At 39.3% G+C, this 19,892-nt stretch overlaps 1 protein-coding gene across 1 annotated transcript in view; it reads right to left on the bottom strand.

Moving 5' to 3' along the window:
• The window catches only part of OBI1 (ORC ubiquitin ligase 1), a 46,078-nt gene extending 33,112 nt beyond the window's left edge, over nt 1–12,966 (bottom strand). The window contains exons 1-3 of the mRNA XM_027116033.1: nt 12,842–12,966; nt 3,338–3,473; nt 850–941 (exon numbers count right to left, since the gene is read on the bottom strand). Coding sequence (XP_026971834.1) covers nt 850–941; nt 3,338–3,473; nt 12,842–12,913 — 300 coding nt within the window. The 5' untranslated portion in view covers nt 12,914–12,966. The remainder of the gene's footprint in view (nt 1–849; nt 942–3,337; nt 3,474–12,841) is intronic.
• Between the last annotated feature and the right edge of the window lie 6,926 nt (nt 12,967–19,892).

The raw sequence follows: 19,892 nt of genomic DNA, 5'->3' as shown, positions 1-19,892 counted from the left end.
AACAGTGGTTACCAAGCGTGCAAGGTGGGGGAAATGGAGAGGTGGGAGAAATAGGGAGCTGGTTCAAGGTGTGCTAAGTTGCAGTTATACAGGATAGAGATAGTCTAGAGATCTACTGTATAACATGATGACTATAGTTAATAATACTGTACTGTATACTGGAAATCTGCGAAGAGAGTAGATTTCAGGTACTCTCACCCCACACACAAAGTAATTATGTGAGGAGACAGCTATGTTAATTAGCTTGATTGATGTAATCACTTCACCATGTATATGTATATCAAAACATGTTATATACCTTAAATATACACAATTTTTATTTAAAAAAAACCCCACTGTTTTACATGGGGAAAAAAAAAGAATTAGGAAATAGCATATCTCACACCAAAATCTCTTTGCTGGTAGCTGACATAAGTATATTTTCTTTACCAGAACTGATCAGACTTATAATTAGCAGTGAATTTATAGGTAGAAACAAAAACAGAATGACGGTTATAGTCCCTGTTTGCCAGACCATTCACAATGCCTTGTGGGGGCTGGAAGACTGACTTTTACAAGGGAGTTTCCTTTATCTCCCACCTCTTGAGGGAGTAACTTACAAAACAATGTTTCTGTTGAGGACAAATTTAAAATTAAAAGAAAGAAAAAAACGAAATGTTTCCATCTGTTCCCTTCCACTATTTGAAATAGGAAAGGGAAAAAGAAAAAATTTATCAAATAAGATATTTTTAAACTGGCATTTAAAATAAGATTTCATTAGATGCTTACTCTAAGAAGTCCAGGGACTGATAGCTCAGTTTTACCTTGAATTCAATGCTGTCATCATTTAACATTTTAATTATTATTTACCTCATATTCTTTGTGGAGTAATTCAAGTCTAGTTTTCCGAAGGTGCTTCCTGACTGTATGGCTCAGTATAGGTTCACTTTCACTTGTTCCTCCTATAGGGAAAAAAAAAGCTAACTTTTCATTCTGATTTGGGTAGAATGACAATTAAAATGAACTCTTTTCTTATTGTTCTATATAGTTCTCTAGCTTAATTTCTACCCTTTTCCTTATAACCACGTGGGCTGCCTAGGCCTCTTCTGTACTTTAATCCTGAGAAAAGATAAATAACACCGTAAGAAATACCTTCAGTAAAATATCATATTGTGTTTACTTACCTATGTATCTTATTATATTAAACTCAATGAAGGCAAAGGCTATATTTTATTAATGATCACATTTGGACGACTGCAAATTTTGAGTACCAGACAACTGTTAATGATAAAATCAATGATTATATTTACAGCTAACCAATAAGTTGTATAAATATTATCAATATTATCTGTACATGATATAATTATCAAATACATATTATTATCTGTATATATCACATACGATACATATATTATGATATATATTATTATAACCAATGTATTCATTCAAACATATGTGGTTACACAACTGAAAAGATTAATGTGTCTTTTCACTGATTCTAACAACCCAGTTGCGATGGATTATAAATCACAGCACTAATTGTATGCCCATAATAACTCACACAAACACACTCAAAATGTTTTCTTCCTGAGAGCTCTTCACTTATGCTGTGGTTACCTTCTTTGTACTTCTCAGCATCATGATAGCAAAGGCATATACAGATATTCTTTTCAGGATGTTCTATCCAAATGGCAGGATGGATGAACCATTTTACTTGAGAGAATTTACGAAATATCACTTACATATGAATGAATAAAGGAGGGAGAAGGGATGTGAAAAGAAGCTGGGGAAAAAACATTCGAATTATTTTAATCAACAAAACTCATATTCCGCAAGGAAAGACCTGACTCCTGGTAAAGGTCAGTGCAGGTAGAAAAGTAGAGGCTAAGGTTAACACTCCAGTTTCCAGCACAGCAGAGAAATATTCCTCTATCAGACTCCATCCAGGTACTCAAGAAAGAAACCTTGGAGCCAGCTCCGACTCCCCTTTCAGATCACTTAGTTCCAAAGTTCCACTGGTTGTTCTTTTGTTCCAGCATATATACCTTCCTTTCCATTATAAAAATTTTAGTTAAGTCCATTTTGCCTAACTTGGGACTATGACAATGACTTCTTAAGTTTTCTGAAAGGTTTTTTTCTATGATTCATGCTATCATGAATTCACTTTCAATTTTTCCTAAAGCAAAACCAAATAAAAATCATTTAATTTTAACAATCTAAGAGAAATAACACTAAAAAAGCTCTTTAAATGCTTTATTTTTCAAGAATCTTCTAGTTCAAGTTTTATCCCCCTCTTACCTACACTACTGTAGCACTGAATGTTCTTTTTTATTCCCTTAATCCAGAATCACACTCTCCTTCACCTGGGCAAGCACGTCCAACCTGACCTACTCACGTCCCGTTTCTCCCCTGGAGCCCAGCCTGCACACATCCCCTGAGTGATACTCCTTACACACATTTTGGGTTGTGCCATCCCCTTGCTCAGACCATCATGCCCACCTCGCCCTTCTCACCCACACAGCAGTTCCCAGATTTAGTCTGTCACTCAAGATGCTCTGCTCTAATACACTACCAAATGTAAAATAGCTAGCAGGAAGCAGCCGCACAGTGCAGGGAGATCAGCTCGGTGATTTCCCTCCCTTCCACCTAGAGGGGTGGGATAGGGAGGGTGGGAGGGAGGGAGATGCAAGAGGGAAGAGATATGGGGACATATGTATATGTATAGCTGATTCACTTTGTTATAAAGCAGAAACTGACACGCCATTGTAAAGCAATTATACACCAATAAAGATGTTAAAAAAAATAAAAATAGAGTCTCATTTTACATTTTCAGTCTTACTTCAACAGTCAGACCCAAACTAGACTACTGATCATTTCCAAAAACATGCCTTACTTTACTACTTCTAAACTGTAGTGCATGCTATTCCCCCTGCATGAAATGCCCTCCCTAATCTTTACCATTTGAAAACTTATCCATCCTTAAATCTCCATCTTAAAGGCCACCTGTGTCATGGATCCCTTCTCAATGTTCCTAGCTGAACTTCCCTGTTTAAACTCTGTGGACCTTTCTGTTTGTTTGTTTTTGGCTGTTAGCATCTGCTGCTTTAAACCATTAATATTTTGGTCCACATGCACAGCCTCTACCAGAACGAAAGTTCCAGGAGGCTCTGAGACTTCTCATGGTGCTTTGTGCTCCTCAATTGCTCCACTTACAGATTATGCCAAATGACCAATCCATCCAGTAGGATATTGGCAAAATAACATCACTGAAAATTGTCTATTTCAGTCTTCCTCCAAATAGACACTATTTAAGATTGTTTCAAATCTATTTCTATATGTTTATAAAATAGACCCTTACCAATAATCTCTTTGCAAGGATTTTCAGGAGTGATGGGGACTCTGCAGGCTGGACATTGGCTATTATTCTTCAACCACAAATCGATACAAATTGAACAAAATACATGGTTGTTGACGCATATAACAGGCTGGCGTACCTTTGAAAAAAGAAACATTACTTTTAGTACAGGGCAACAGTCGTAATGAGAATCTCAATAGTTCTAGCTTAGAGCAAATCTCTTCTCTAGAGTACAGAAGTAGGTGCTTTAAGAGGAAGTATAATATCTAGGATTCATAAAAACGCTGCTTGTGCTACCACATTGTTTCTTACACATGTATAATACAGATACTAGCTTAGATATCTGGTCATAGAGACTGAAACTTCGAACACATCATGAAATGGTTTTATTTTGTTCCAAACCACACTTATTGCCAAAAATAAAATTCATTTTGTTCCACTGAGGCTGGGGCAATTTTCCTTCAACTATTCTATTTTTGGATCACGAAATGTCAGAATTAGAAGGTTCTTTATAGATTATTTAGTCCAATCACCCATATGACATTCAAGACTTGAAATCCTTCCCTCAAGTCATTCTACTATATTACAGAGCAATAGCAATCAACAATTTAGCACTGATTCTTACTAGAAAGTCCCCGAAACCAGAGGCATGAAAGCTACAACAATCCTAAAAGACATGACATATGCTCTTGTGGTTTACAATCTAAATAGCAAACAATGCTGACAGAAATACTTAAATACACCAAATATACAAATCTTTGACTCAGTGTAATCAAATAACAATACTTTACATTTATATTGTCTTATATTTTACAATAGGCTTTCCATGCATTCTCTCTCTCTCAATAACCCTGTGAGATAAACAGTAAATATACTTTACTAATAAGGAAACCAAGGTGTGAAGATATTAGGTGGCCTGCTCAGGGTTAACGATGTAGGTGTTCTGACTGTGTAGCTGTTTTATCAGAGGGAAAATAGAAGAGAAGCTGTTTTAGTTTTCTACTTATTTGTTTACATATTTATTGTAAATTTATATTTATCTCCCCTTTTAGACTGGAAACTCCGTAAGAGCAAGAACTTCTTTCGTCTCATTCATTTCTGAATCCCTGGTACCTAGAAAATAGGTTAGTACACAGTAGGTACGCAATAAAGTCTTGTTGAATGAAGTAATTGCTATTAGGACAGTACTTAAAATTCAATTTATTGGGGAACTTGTCAGAGGGAATAGGCAATTCTTTCACATTTTGTTGTAAAGAAGAGAGCATAAAAATATGGCCAGCGTAAGAAATGATAACAGGAATGACACAGTAAAAAGGGGATATTAATTAATGATGGAGGAAGAGGGGGAGGGATTAAGTGCCATAGATAGCAAAGTCCCTAAGAAGTCAAGAGGGGAATGATATCCAAAGCACAAGGGGGCAGATTTTGGCTTATATGGAGTGAGGATCTGTCTTCCATTTTAACAAAAGGGAAAACCGAGGGTACAAGAACAAATACAAAGTGGATGGAAGATCTGTTGATGGAAAGATGAGGGAACTCATGTTCCAACTGCTTATTGTTTGTGATTAAATATGAGGTGAGGTTACCAGCTGCAAGTGAGAAGAAGGAGGGAATATCGACTTGAGAAAATAGGAGAATAAAGCAGTTGTTTTGAAAGGTAAGAAAGTAAATTTATTAGGGTTATGTACAGAGCTGGATTGCCAAACACTGTTGAGTATGTGAATGGCAGCAAACTGATAGAGTCAACCAATGGATCTTGAAAAGCCTGAAGTAATACTGGAAGAGTAGGTATGATGAGAAGAGGAACAGATGCTCATAGTCAAAGCACAGGAGGCGGTACAGCTGCTTTCCCTAATGTTTTGTCCCGGGACACCTTACCTGACAAAGTTCTATTTTCTCTCTCAATCTCATGTATCACATAGTGTTAACATGTTTTCTATGGTAACAGTTCCTGAGAATCCTCTGTAACTGGACCTTAGTAAGTGGCAGAGCTTAGGCTTCTAGAGACAAACCTGGGGCTGACTTCAGCTCTGCTACTTATTGAACTGTTTGACCTTGGGTTAACCCTTTAGTTACAGTGGCATCTGTTTCCTCTTCTGAAAACTATGGTTTAACCTAGTAAACTTTTCATTCAGATGTTGCTTAAGATGTAATAATATAAAGATGTAAGCACAGAGACTTCCACATAGCAATCCCTGGGGAGGGGAGGGGAAAGGAGAAAAGGACTATATCCACGTGCCCAGGAGCCAACTCCACGTAGGCATCTTAAAGCTGCCCCAACCATAACATGTCCAAAGCCAAACCTGGCCTCCACACACTCACTCCCCATCCTGCGCTTCTTGTCTAAGTTACTGGCACCACCACCTCACCACTCAGGCTAGAATACTGAGAGCTGTCTCTGACTCACCCTTTTTATTTATCCTCACCATCCAATCAATCATCAAATGCTGGTATCATATATCAGTCTAGGAAGCCAGAGATTTTAAGATATACCCATATTTTATTTACCACTAAGAAAAAAGAAAGAATGAAAAATGCTGCCAATTACAACTGCAAGATGCTACCGCTTGTAAAATAGAACCAGATTTCAGAGATGTTATAACGTGGGAAAAAAAGTATATCCTAGAATAGTCAAAATGTGGCAAACCTACCTCTAAATGTTCTTTTACTTATCATCTATCACTTCGTTTCCATCTTCACCTCAATGACTTCAGGTTCTCATTCTCTTAGCCCAGTCTATTGCAATGACCTCCTCCCAGGCTTCCTTGCTTCCACATGTTCACTGCTGTCCACCTTTCATACTGATGCCAGAGCTAGCCATCTAAAACATGGAGCAGCAGTTTTCACTGCTCTCCTGCAAAACAACGTTTTTATCCCTGCTCATAGTTTTAAGTACAGCTTCCAAAGAACAATGTAATCTGGTTCTTAAATAGCCATATCTTTGATCTGCTATTTCAATACTTGACAAAACCTATACTTCAACCACACAGATATACCCAATGTTCATCAAAAGGAATAAGAATAGAGTCTCCTTGTTTACTGGGCTCTCATTTTTTAGCTTAATATGTTCCACTGGCCTCCCAACTTCCCCAATCAAAATAAAATCCTTCCCATCTTTTAAGATGGAAATCAAAGGTTACCTCTTCTGTAAGGCCTTCACTAATCGTTTTTAGAATTAACTGGATCTTTGTCTGATTCTTATAAGGGCACTTCTTATACATTGATTTAATGTTCACTGGCCTTGGAAAATTGTTTACACCCTGCCTTCCCTATTAGATTTCAGGCTCCCTGGGGGCAGGGGCACTGTCCTGTTCATCTTTATGTCCACCTACAACAACTTATACAATGTATACTCTAAGATTAATAGAAGTGAATTTTGATGTATTAAAACAAAAGGCTGAGATAATGCTGCTAAAAGCATCTCAAGAAGCAAAAGGTCAATGGCCACTGCCAAATTCTGAAAAAGTGAAAGTTTAACCTTTCCATTTAATCTGCCAGAATGATACAGAAGAACAACCACAGGCAGACTACTTGGCTCTGTCTGTTAACAGCCACTGGCAATGTCACCCAAAGGAGAATCATTTTCACTGTTCAATACCTGGTATTATCATTGTCATTGTGTTGGATTTTGAAACAGTTGACTAATTCATTTCTTTGGACCATGTACTTATCAGATGATGATTTCTAGACAATGGTTTAAATTTACTTAGGAGAACAGAAACCTATAAAGGAGAAAGAACTACTAAAACAAATTACTTGTTATTTATTTGACCATAACCTACAGAAGCAAAATACAAAGAATCTAGCCCTCCTTCAATTCCTGTCCACCCATTTCCTCTGCCCAGATCCTGCTATATACAACACCAAAACACATACACAAATAATTTTCTTTAATAAGAACTTCTCAAGATACAGAAATAGTCATAATTTGCCTATGTTATTAGACTTTATATCCAATTTACTCTCAAATGAGATCTGTGGCAATAACACAGTAAGCACTCTTACAAAATAAAAATGCAAGAAGACAATGGCAAAGCTAAGTGGCACGTACAATTCCAAACTCATGTGGAGTAAGCATGCTGAGGTGATATCCTAGGGTAATGCCCCACGAGGCTGGTGAGGAGAGGAAGAGAAGACAAAGCAAGGGATGAAAAGTGGGCTCTCCTCACTGCAATGGGCCCAAGGAAGCAGTCCTAAGTATAAAAAACATTAACCCTATAATATATAATTCTACTATGTAGTTTCTTTTATCTGAAGATGTTTCAGTTTTAAGAGACTTTACCACAAAAACCCCTTTCATAAAAAGCAAACGTACCTGGGAGGAGTCATGCCTAAAGGTGTTGTCCATTAATATCCATTCTAGACTTACCTAATAGGAGTTATACATTGGTTTAGGGCAGGGTCTGTCAACTTTGACACTACTGACACTTTGGAACAAAAAGTTTTTGTTGTGGGAGGCTGTCCTGTATATTGTAGGATGTTTAGCTAGCAGCATCCCTGGCCTCTATCCACTAGATATGAGTAGCACCCCAAAGACAATCAGAAATGGACATTGCTAAATGTCTCTGTGGAACGAAATGTACTCCCATCCCATTGAGAACCACTGGGCTGGGATACTCACATGAATTTCCCTAACAACCTAATGGGGTTGATAGTATCAAATTCATTTTCAGCTGTAGAAACTGAGACTCAAGGAAATAATGATACAGGTTCTAAGTGGCAGAGTCAGCATTCAACCACCATTACACATGCAAACTGAATGATCTTTCAACTAAGAAATAGTTCTTTCTTCCTTAGAGCAGGTTTAGTAAATAATAATCTGGGAGTAAGAAATAGAAGACACATGTCTGAAAGTATCAAGACACCAGGATCAGTAGGGACTGCAGAAAAGAGGTACTGTACTGATGGAGGTGGCTGGAGGGAAAAGGCAGTAGATAAACTTTACCAACTGGCCTGGCAATTACACTTACAATCAACTTCTCTGCTCTTGTCACCTTTACTAGAGACTAGAGCTAATCCTTCTTCTCCGAAGAATATCCTTCTGGCACCTATGTCAAAATTTTATGGGTTTCACTAGTGGAGACCTAGAAAGACTGAAAAACAAAGCTGAGGTAGAAATGATTGTAGTAGGGGCCCGCCTACTCAACCTTAGAAATTTGGAAACTTTTAAAAATAAAATTCCTGGATTGTTCTTGCTATGTTTCAAGAAATATTTGGCTCTGGGCCAGAGTTTAGGACCTAGAACTTTAAAACTGTGTGATCCCGAGAACTAAGTTATTATACTTAATGCCTACCGGTCTAAGTCCCCACTTCTGTCTACATAAAAAGAGAGATAATACATTTCCCCTCTCCCATCTTTATCCCTACCTAGAACGGCTTAAGGATAAACTGGAATCTTATTTGTGAAGTAAATATGTCAGCTATTATATGCCAACCTTGAAAATTATTAGGATATATCAACACTTTTTTGAGTTAATTTTTATTATACTCCATGTTAAGACACAACATTGTTATACTTTTCTGAAAGTGTCTGCATTCTTCAAGCTTATTTTAATCTAGAAAAGAGAAAATGCAAAATTTATATACTCCACATGACTTTTTTTCAAAGCAAATTACCTGTGACAATTATGTACAAGGCTGGTTCTTAAATCTACTCTTGGGAACTGAGAGACAATCAGGACTCAAACGTGGGCTCAGTGTACTGAGGTGGGTGGCTTGCTGGCTGATCAACAGCCCCTAATGAACACTGATTAATGAATTTAGTCAACCTAGAGTTAGGATGCTAAGTTGCTAAGGCTTTGTCTCTAGCTCTATCTTTGCAACATTTTAAATCAACTACATGTGTGGAAAGCAAAGCAAGAAGTCCTCCCTGAAAGAAGGGCTCTTTTCCACAGTGTTCCTAGTGGGAAAGAGGCCATGCTATTACTGGACATTTCAAGAGACGGACACTCCACATTCTAAGAAAGCTGATTTCATTTCTGATTATTTCAGCCAGAAAGCTTGCATCATATTACGTACAAATCTTAATATCGTGGAGCTACCCAAAGCTTGATTCCCTTCCAAATGAAAATACTTTATTTAATGATTTGCTATCATGTTCATTCACTCCAACACTATTCCATTCCATCTATATTCCAACCTCAATTTCAATTCCTTTCCAAATGATTTCAAATACTCTAGTTTATTTATATTTATCTTAAAGCATGGTGCCCCAAACTGGATTCATACTCAAGTGAGGAATAATTGGATATGATATATTAATGTTAAACAGCATTAGAAGCCTAGTTGCTTGGCACTTCTCTTGAGAACCTCCTCTGTCCTTTGATAAAACTAACTATGGGCCACATTTGGCTGTCACTCATGGCAAAACGCTGACTCGGCCAATAAAAGTATTACCTGCAACAGTTTCATTTCATAGCTTGAATCCTAATTGAAGAGATAAAAGCCTGGAATTATCTAGAGATAAACTGGTCTGTAGCATTCTGGCGGCAGGACCAAATGTCACTGAACAGATATCCTGGGCTAGATCATTTCTGTACTTTGGCCTGCTGGCCTATTACCCCAAGGCATGGAAAAAAAATTAAAGAGGAATAGGCAAGAAAATGTTATATACAAATTGTCCCACAGGATGTACCCAACTTATTCAGGCCACATAGAGCTCTTACTTACAATACTGGCAAGGTTGCTAAACATTATTGGGCAGAGAGAATCCACCTTTAAGACTGAGGTAGAGTCAGAGGTAGGAAATGCAAAATGTTTAAACTTTTCAATTTTAAGCACATTTGTATTCAAAAGACAGAGTATTAGCCACTTACATACTTGGACTATCTCCACTACTGCTCCCTCCCCCCCCCCCCCCCCGCATTCTTCCCCACCTCCACCCCCATTCCAATCAGCATCTACCTTATCTCTTCAGATTTAAGGTCTATACCACCCCTATCTTCTTTAAGTAATATGCAAGGTTTTCTTTTTTTACAGTAAACCTCTAAGAATAATGGCCCCTAATTCTGCAGAAAAATCAAAAATGAAGACTGCTAATTCTATATGGTACAAATGGTGAGGGCAGCAAAAGAATGATTATACAGAAGAGGGCTACTCAGGAAGGACCTTAAGGCAGATCTCAGAGGTGGCCGGAGATGCTGTGTGTCAGGGAGATGGAAGTAACATCAGGAACGCGCTGCTACTCCAGGCCATACCATCTCCAGTACCCCACAAATACAGCTGTGTGTGGGAGGGTGAGAAGCACAAGCAGATCAGAATTGCTTTAACTATACAAAAGGCAACAGGGATAGGGAACCAGCTAAAACCTCTGGATGTACTGTGGCAATTTCCTGGACAAACAGGTCCCACTCTGTTGGGAATGTAAATCTTCACTGAGTGAGTGTACTGGTCTCATGAAGCAACTGGGAAGAACATTTACTGGGAAAGGCTGGCTTCCTCATTTTGAGGGTCTGCCTCAGTGTCCATAGTAAAGGTTAACATTTATTAAGTGCCAAACTTCATGCTAAGCACTGCATATGAATTACTTCATTTAATCCTCCCCAAAAGACAAGGATGAATGTTAATACTATTATCATTCCCATTGTACAGATAAGGAAACTGCTCTGAGGGAGGTTAAGTAATGTGTATAAGGTCATATAACTATTAAGTGGAAGACCTAGATTAGAACTTAGTCTGAACACAGTACTCAGGGCCCTCAACCACTACGCCTTTCTGCCTCCACAGTAGACATAAACAAATGCCTATTTACAAATCATTAACCTTTAATTAATTAATCACATTTAATTCTAGAATACAGTTAACCAGTACATGGCAGAAAAAAGACACCAAAAGTGTCTGCTGTTATGCATGAGTTCAAGTGAGTTTTTAGGAAGTAACTTACTGAAGACACAAATGGTAACAGGTTCAAACGCTGGAGACTCTAAGCCTTAGTTTTCTTATTTGAAAAATGGGGAAATCAGCCCTATCTATCTCACAGCACTGGTGAGAGCGGTAAATGAAATAATTAAATGTATACAAAAGCATTCTGTAATCTGCAAAGCACTATATTCTATTAGCTATCAGTTTTGTTAAACACAGGAAGCATAGGTAGGCAAAATCAACCAGGCAAAACACATTTTCAACACAACTGCAAGAGACAGTCTATGAACTAAAGGAAACTAGATATAATGTGTACAACTACAACAAAGTGAAAATTATTTCCGAAGGTTATTTTATCAGCCCTTTACCAGGCTACTGTTGGGAGTAAATTCACTCAGAACTTAACTTGTGGGAACTTCAAGTCAGGAGCCAAATGTAGACTGTAGCAAATTGAAACATCTTCCCCTCCTCTCAGCTATGTATGCAGACAGTGGTAGCAAGTGCCAGCTCAAATAACCACCCTCCACAGGCCATCCTTGATCTCGCCAGTCAGAATGGATCAAGCCATCTCTATATCCTCTCACAGCACATCTGCTATTTCCTTGGCATTTCATTCTGATGGATATCATGAGTTATCAGTTTCTTCCAAGCCTGACTTCCTACTACTTCTTGAACTCAGGAAATTTACATAGACTTAAAGCAGATGATCAAATGATCATATTGGCTGACACTCAAATGTTTGCTCTATTAAGTTTGCATTTCTCAATCCTAAGCCTGTGGCTACAGTTTCAGTGGGGGGGGAGGGGCGGTAAACACACACACACACACACACACACACACACGCACAAACACACCACAAACGTAAAAACAATTCAGGGTGAGGAAAAAAAATCTCCCTTCTAGACCTACGTAGTAAAACAAAATGTTCTTCTTAAACAGAACGGGAGGCACAAACGGAAATGAAAGAGACAAATGCATTAGAACCTTCAAAACTCCGTTTCTAATTCTGAACTACTTTCTCCACCTAGTTTCACAAACACCTTAGGCACCTCTTGCATCACAAAAAGACGGTATTCTACCTCGTGACTGATCCGTTCTTGGAATTAACAACCGTATCTCTCATTCTAAACGTCATTCAGGGACACGTACTAGAGCAAAGGCCACTCCCAACGCCGGGCTAAGTAAAGGAAATGATCTTGGAAATGGAAAAGACTCTCCAACCAGCACTGGAGGCCCAAGAACAAAACACTCTAGTTTGTGCAGAGGACGAAGGAACCTTAGCGAGGCTCCCAGGAAACGTGTTTTCAGGCTTTGATGGGGATGCACAGGGGCGTAAATTGCTGGGATTCGTTTCTGACCAGGCCTCCTTCGACGCCGGAGTCGCCCGGGTGAGGCCGCCCTCCCTCCACACCCCAGACCGATGTCATCTTCCTCCGAAAGGCACAGAGATGACCACACGAATCGCGGCGCGCTCCCTCCGTCGCCCAGGACGTGGCCACCCCAGCCTAAGGAGAACGCGGGTCGGCGTCCTCAACCAGCCCGGTGCCTCGCGCCGCGTCCCCGCCACACACAGAGACCGGCCTCGGCTCTGGCGGGCCACTGCACACCCGACCCCGATTCGTAGCTGTGCCCGGAATCACCCATTACCTTCCCCAAGCAGATGTGGCACGTGATGGGCAGAGTGAGCGACAATGTAACGTTCTGCACGGTCTGAGCCATGGCAGCGTTCAGAATCCCGCCAACACGGAAGTCCCGCCGACCGCGGCTCCTAACAGCGACTGAGGCCGCGCGAGGCCGGCTACGGTGGCCCAGGAGGGCCACGCCGCGCCGGTCGAGGCAACGAAAATGCGCTTTCCCAGCGCGCGGCTGCTAGAGCTGTTCCCTTCCTTCTTTCCTTGCTTTTCAGTTTGAAAAATACTCTCCCCGGTTCGGGAGCTACAGGATTCCTGAGAATGGGAAGGAAGGAGGTTTGCTACGGGCATCGAGGATCTTGAAAGTTTAAATGAAAGAGTAATGGTGGAGGGAGGAGAGGAAGATGCAGAAAGGCGATTTAAAATCCCAGGATCTTTCCTGGAGGGTGGGGAGGAGGGAAGAGTTTTCCACCTAAAGAGTAAACCCGACACAGAAAACACGGCGCAGTCAAAACGGGAAGAGGAGAGACAAATAAAAATTTGATGTGTTATCTGTACATTTTAACTTTTCCAAGCAACTTTCTACCATGCTCAGGTCTTTTTACATTCTTAAATGATGTAATGTCACTTTAAAACGACAGTGATTGTCTCCTTGTTTGTTTCAGAGACGTTTTGCTTACATTAATAGCAGCTTTCCGTGAAGACACGCTTTCACTGTTGGTCCTGCTGTGATTTCTATCCGAAAGACTTTAGGATCTGAGCCGTGGACTCTGATTTACACCCACGTGTGAGAAAGCTGCAAAGAGCGTGAACCATCCACACTCCCCGACAGCACTCGCACAGGCGTTTAAAGCCTTCATTTCAGGCGCCTGGTTGGATATGAAATGTACCACTATGTTGCTGAACTCTGAAGAAGAATGTGTGATGTTATAAGTTAGCACTTCCTACCAATGAAAAAGAAAAACTCTGAAAGTTCCTAAATGAATCTTTGAGTATAACAGATTTGGAATTTAACTGCAATTTACTTTAAGTGAGGAAGAGCCAGTGTGATCAATTTATGCAAACAAATACAATCTGTGAGTAGGGAGATTTAGAAACAAAACCAGTGCAACTACTTCTACTAATTTTTTTGTGGGAGAGAGCATTATAATTACAAGAAGCAGCCTCATGGTTAAAAGAAAGGGGTCTGGACCTGGGCTGCAGGGCAGAAATCCCTGCCTGAACAAATTCCTGGCTCTACTGGCTTCAGACTATTTGTTTAACCTCTCTGCTTCTTAGCTTCCTCATTGGTAAAGTGTGTGTGTGTGTGTGTGTGTGTGCGTGTGTGTGTGTGTGTGTGTATTGAATGAGGTCAATGTATGTTTACTATCACGTCTACAAAAGGAACAGACAATTATGAGATTGGAGCAGCTAGTAATTCACTTGAAGTAGCCCAATTCCAGTTCAAAATCGGCTCACAGGTGATAGTGAGAATTCTTCCAAACAGCTCAGTAACCTAATTTCCTAGGAACTGGAGACCATCACATGCTTGGGATAGGAGATCTGGGCAAAATAGTCATATTGATTGTCTGTTTAATGGCCATCTTTTTTCTGAATGACTGACCTAAAAGTCATCTGGTTTGCCTATTTTCTGGCTGTTTGGAGTCATATTAAATGGGGTCTTGGCTTCACATGTTTTGCTAAATGCATCTTTCATATTCCTGGCTGTAAATCTCAGGCTTCAGAATGCGAAAGCTCCAAGTCATTACCCACCGTCATTCAAGGTTTGCCTTTTCCCCATCTTACTGTGTTCTTCCCTGTTCTCACCTTGTTCTCACCTTTTTTATACCTAATGTGGTATTTTCGGACCTGTCATTCCCACCCTCTGAGGGGGATGTAGGACTGAGACTGTTCTGCCTCTCACACCAAGCCTTGGAGACAGTGCAATAGGCAGACATGTCGAAGACAGTTTTTTTAAAAAAAGACTTTTCCAAAGCTACTAGGGAAAGTTCATTTCTTGTTAATCATCCTGATGATTGGTGTTAGTACTCAGTCACAAAAATATATTTAAAAAATCATAACCAACATTTTAAGTAGAACGTTTAAATCTAGACTATTTCGAACATCCCTCGTTTGTATCATTGTCACAGCTTCTCAGTGCTGTTCTAGTGCTCTGTCCATATAGCTCTTTTTGCACTAGGCTAATAACATTCTATTATAGTTGATTGTTTATTTGTTTGCCCCTACAACAGACTGTCTGTTTCTTGAGGCCCAGGATTGTATTTGATTTATCTAGTATCTGGTACTGAGTGACTAGTCCACAGACCGAAATATTTTCTTTAGCCACCAACTACCTTTATTACAGACCCAGGCTGCTTTACACATTGTGTTTACTTGTTTTTCACTTCAAAATGGAAGACTGTATTGCATTTTGCTAATTATAAAAATATCAATAGTAAGAGTCATCTTGAAAATTAAGCCATTTATAAATATATAAAATAATAAGCAAAAGGTCCTCTAAGCTTATGCCTTACCTCTCGATCCTGATTGGTAATCACTATCAACATTCTGGAGCATACCCTTACAAACATTTTCATTCATATATTATTGTGTTCATAAGCACAGATAGGATCATACCATAACATACCTGCTCTGCTCACTAATGATTTGTGAATAAGTACACACACACACACACACACACACCCCTGAGTAATATCGTTAACAATACAGACTGACTAGGACTCTCTCTAGGTCCAGATTGATTCCAGGCCAATTCCCAGGCTTTGCTTTAAATAATTCAAATGCTTTAAGGCCAGGCACTCACTCTTCCCTCTGCCCTATGAAGGGCATTTCTCTTTTTTGGTGATGCACAAAATTAACTCTTTATTTCACTTCTTAATACATGCACATTCTCCCAACACTCTGGAAGCTGGAGGCTTCCAAAATACGCTGACGTTGTCCTTGCTTTGAGTTTCACTGAATTCCCACCAGAATTCTGTGCATTGCTCACGCCATATGCGAGGGGGTGGCAAGGAATAGCAGTGAATACACATACTGCAAGTACCTTCTCTGCTCACCTGTGTACTCCATGGTTCCTATTGACTTCACTTTCGAAAGTCCAAAGATAAAATGATTAAGAATATCAACATGGCAACATCAAAGCTTTAAACCAAGTGCAGGACTCTTCTGAATGTAGGGCCCTGTGTGACTACACAGCTTCATGCCTGTGAAGCTGTCCCTGTATGACCAATAGAGTATGGTAGAAGTGACATGTATGACTGCCAAGGTAGGTCATAAAAGTCACTGTAGCTTCTGCCTTGCTCTCTTGGATTGCTTGCCCTGTGGAAGTGCCTCAAATAACACTCAGACGGCATTGTGGATACACCTACTTGGGGAGGATCTGAAGCCTTTTGCCAACAGCCAACACAAACTTGCCAGTCATGTGACTAAGCCATCTTGGAAATGGATCTTCTGGCCCCATTCACGCCTTCAGATGACTACAGCCCCAGTGAACATCTTGACTGCAACCTTCTGAAAGAACCCAAGCTACAATTTCCCAGCTTAGTCACTTCTGAATTCCTACCTACAAAAACTATCAGAGATCATTAATATTTATTGTTGTTTTGAGTCACTAAGCTTTGGGGTGACTTGTCCCACAGCAATAGAAAACCAAAGCAATGCTTTAATTCACATTTGCTTTAATTTTAATAAGATATGGCATCTTGACAAATCATATTCTAAACAGACATTATTTGGCCCAAATCATTAAATAATGCTGCCATTACTTTAATAGGAAAACAAAGACTACATGGCTTGTTGACTTTCTGCTTAATTTCTTTCTCAGCTTCTTCGTAGCCCCATGAGGAGTCCCGTGACCTGAGGAGTTTGATCAGATACATACAGCACCTGGGATAGGCTAAAGCCTCCTAAATCCTTAGAATTATAAACTTTTAGAAGTAGAAAGGATCTTAGGGGGTTTTATGCAGGCCTTTCCTTTCGCAAATGAGGAAATTGAGGCCTAGATAAGGTAAACCACCAGATAATGGTAGAATGGGAACTAAATCCTAGATCTCACTTAGACTCTTTGAGATTGTTGGCTAAATGCCTTCATGTAAGTGCAAGATGTATTATTATTAATAAAGTAGTTCAGTAATAAAAAGTCAGTTACAATTGAATTTCTTTGCTAAGAAAACCATCAAATAGCCGTGGAACACCTTTTACTCCTTGTTTAAATCAGATTCATTTTTATGATAAATTATTTAAAAGCAAGTTTAAAAAAATATAAAATCTTAAGTGCTATTAAAAATTGATTAGGAATGCATTATTCTTTCATTGACCCAGTTCAGATTGTTTTTTAATTTTTTTGGTCAAAGCTAATAAATTTGAGTAGATGTTTCAGGCAGACGTTTTGTAATCATTTGGTCATCAGTCAATTAATCACAACTTCATAAATATTGATTTCAGATTACATTTATTTTTCATTCCTGAGACAGTCTTTTTTCTTTCTTTTTTTTTTTTTTTTTTGGTTTTAAATTTATACACCCCTAATTGGATTGCGGTTAACACTGAGAAAACTCATAAAAGTTGGATTAACAATTAATCAGAGGTGCTGGCCCAGTTGTATGGATGGTACCATCTTCTCACAGGTACCATCAATTTTGAGCTAAAATGTCTCAAGATGTCATCATGAAAGATGCTTCTTACTACAGCAGAAGGAAGAACTTGGGTTTTTCTTGCACAGTGGTTTTTTGTTGTTATCTTTTTGTTGTTTTTCTTTCTAGAATAGACTGTTGGAAGTTAGCATTTATTCACTTAATGTATTTTTATTAAAAACAATAAGGAAAACTAACTCAGACAGTTCATTTCATGGAGCTTACATTCTAGTAGAAAAGTTACACTTACGCTTTATTGGTTTGGAATGAAATCCTGGCCTCTTGAGTAGCAGTTGAGGTTTTAATACTGAATCTACACATCAAATTTTTATGTAATAACAATATAAGTGATTGCAGAATAAATAAATAAATGTAATTAGTTATTTATTATTCCACCAATCTTTAAATTTTTTTATGTGGCAGGCACTGGTCTAAGAGCTGGGTAGACAGCTGTAAATCAGATAATGTCCCCGCCTGCATTTATTCATTCAACAAATATTTTATTGATTATCAGTGATATGCCAGCCCCTATACTGATTATGAGTCATTTTATAAATGGAAGTACTGAGCCCAAGTCTTCTATTCCACCATAAAATGTCTATTTTGACAGTGATTTCTCTTCCGGATGGATGTTCTCACTATTGGTTAGCCCCTGGCATTATGACACAGCAAGTTATAATGTTTAATATTTTATAATGTTGCAAATTGGGTGATTGTTTTAAACTAGGTAACTTTTTAAAGAATATTTTAGTTCCACCTAAAGCTAAGAGTTACTTCACAAATGTTTGTTGAATGCTAGAGAATGAATGTAGGAAATAATACGTCCAGGAATATCGTAACAGAAATCACAAAGACAGAGAGGTTCTAGGATTTGCCAGAGCAGCAGAATAGGAACCCCAGCTCTGAGATCCTGACTGCTTTGTCTTTAATATGCCCGACAGGGACTTCACTGGTTTGATCCCTGGTCCCTGGTCGGGGAACTAAGATCCACATGCCAAGTGGTGTGGCTGAAAAATAAATTAATAAATAGTTTAAAAAAACTTTTAAAAATATTTAAAAAAAAAAAAAAAGACTGTTAAAAAAAAAAAAAGATGCCCAACAAAGCACAGTCCTTTTCTTCTTGCCCTTAGTTTAGGTGTGAGCAGCCCTTCCAAGGTGGGACCCTTCCATGGGAACTCAAAACCAGGCCTCTGTTCATCCTATTTACTGAAGCCCTATAATTAATTGCATTCCACCTCTGTGTACCTCTCTCACAAAGACATCCTGCACTTGGCCGTGGAGTCCTCGGCAGCTGGCTGGAGTCTTGCCAAGTGGCTTTACCTCTTTTAGGTAAAAAGCATCAGCACTCCTTTACACACTCAACACGCCCAGTCATTGTTTCAGCAGTTGAATCATTTATTACAAGTGTTATTTAAAATAAGGCTTCCTTTCCCCATCGTTTCACCATCCTCAACTCTTTGATCTATGACTTTTCTTTCTTTTCTTCACTCCATTCACTATGACCAAGTCTCAAGTTTCATCTCTTTCGTGATGCTTCTTCTGTCTGCTCCAGCCTGCTCATAATCCCTTTGCCTTTCAAATTCTTGATCACTTATGATCTACATCCACCAGTTTTTGTACCTCATGCATTTATTCTCCGAGCTCTTATTTCACATCCACAGTGGATCAAGCACCACGACAAATGCTAAAGTTAAAATGTTGAAAGACAAGACCAGCCCTGTCCTGGTGAAAGTTACATTCTAAATGCAGGAAGGCAAACATATTAATAAGCCATCAATTATACAATGAGTTAATTCCTGCAGCCATCGAGAGGGAGAGCACCCAGCTGAACCATGTGCAGTGGCATATATGCCTCTGTTGGGCTCTACATTTTTGGAAAAATCTCTCCCTAACTAAACTGGAGGTCCCTGATCATGAGGAATCCTATTTTATCCATGTGGCACAAAATACAGTGGGTCTCAGCAAATAATGGCTTACAGATTGGCAGTCTATCCCAGTTTTAGCTCTATGTCTCTCTATCTTTACTTGCATATCACCATTTTAAAATGTATATTAATTTATTCGAGCTGTTGTTCTCAGGTTTAGAAAGAACAAGTGTGTGTGTGTATTTTTACCCAAGAATGATGTTTTCAAACCATCATACAAATTATTATTGTTTATTTATTTATTTTGGGGTTTTCATTGTTGTGCACGGGCTTTCTCTAGTTGTGGCGAGTGGGGGCTACTCTTCATTGCAGTGCGCGGGCTTCTCATTGTGGTGGCTTCTCTTGTTGCAGAGCACGGGCTCTAGGTGCCTGGGATTCAGTAGTTGTGGCACACGGGCTCAGTAGTTGTGGCTCGAGGGCTCTAGAGCACGGACTCAGTAGTTGTGGTGCACGGGCTTAGTTGCTCTGTGGTATGTGGGATCTTCCTGGACCAGGGCTCGAACCTATGTCC

This window comes from Aethalodelphis obliquidens, unplaced genomic scaffold, assembly GCF_003676395.1.
Source record: "Aethalodelphis obliquidens isolate GAN/ISIS:26980383/991018 unplaced genomic scaffold, ASM367639v1 scaffold15, whole genome shotgun sequence".
NCBI lineage: Eukaryota > Metazoa > Chordata > Mammalia > Artiodactyla > Delphinidae > Aethalodelphis > Aethalodelphis obliquidens.
This window is presented reverse-complemented; position numbering and strand designations above follow the sequence as displayed.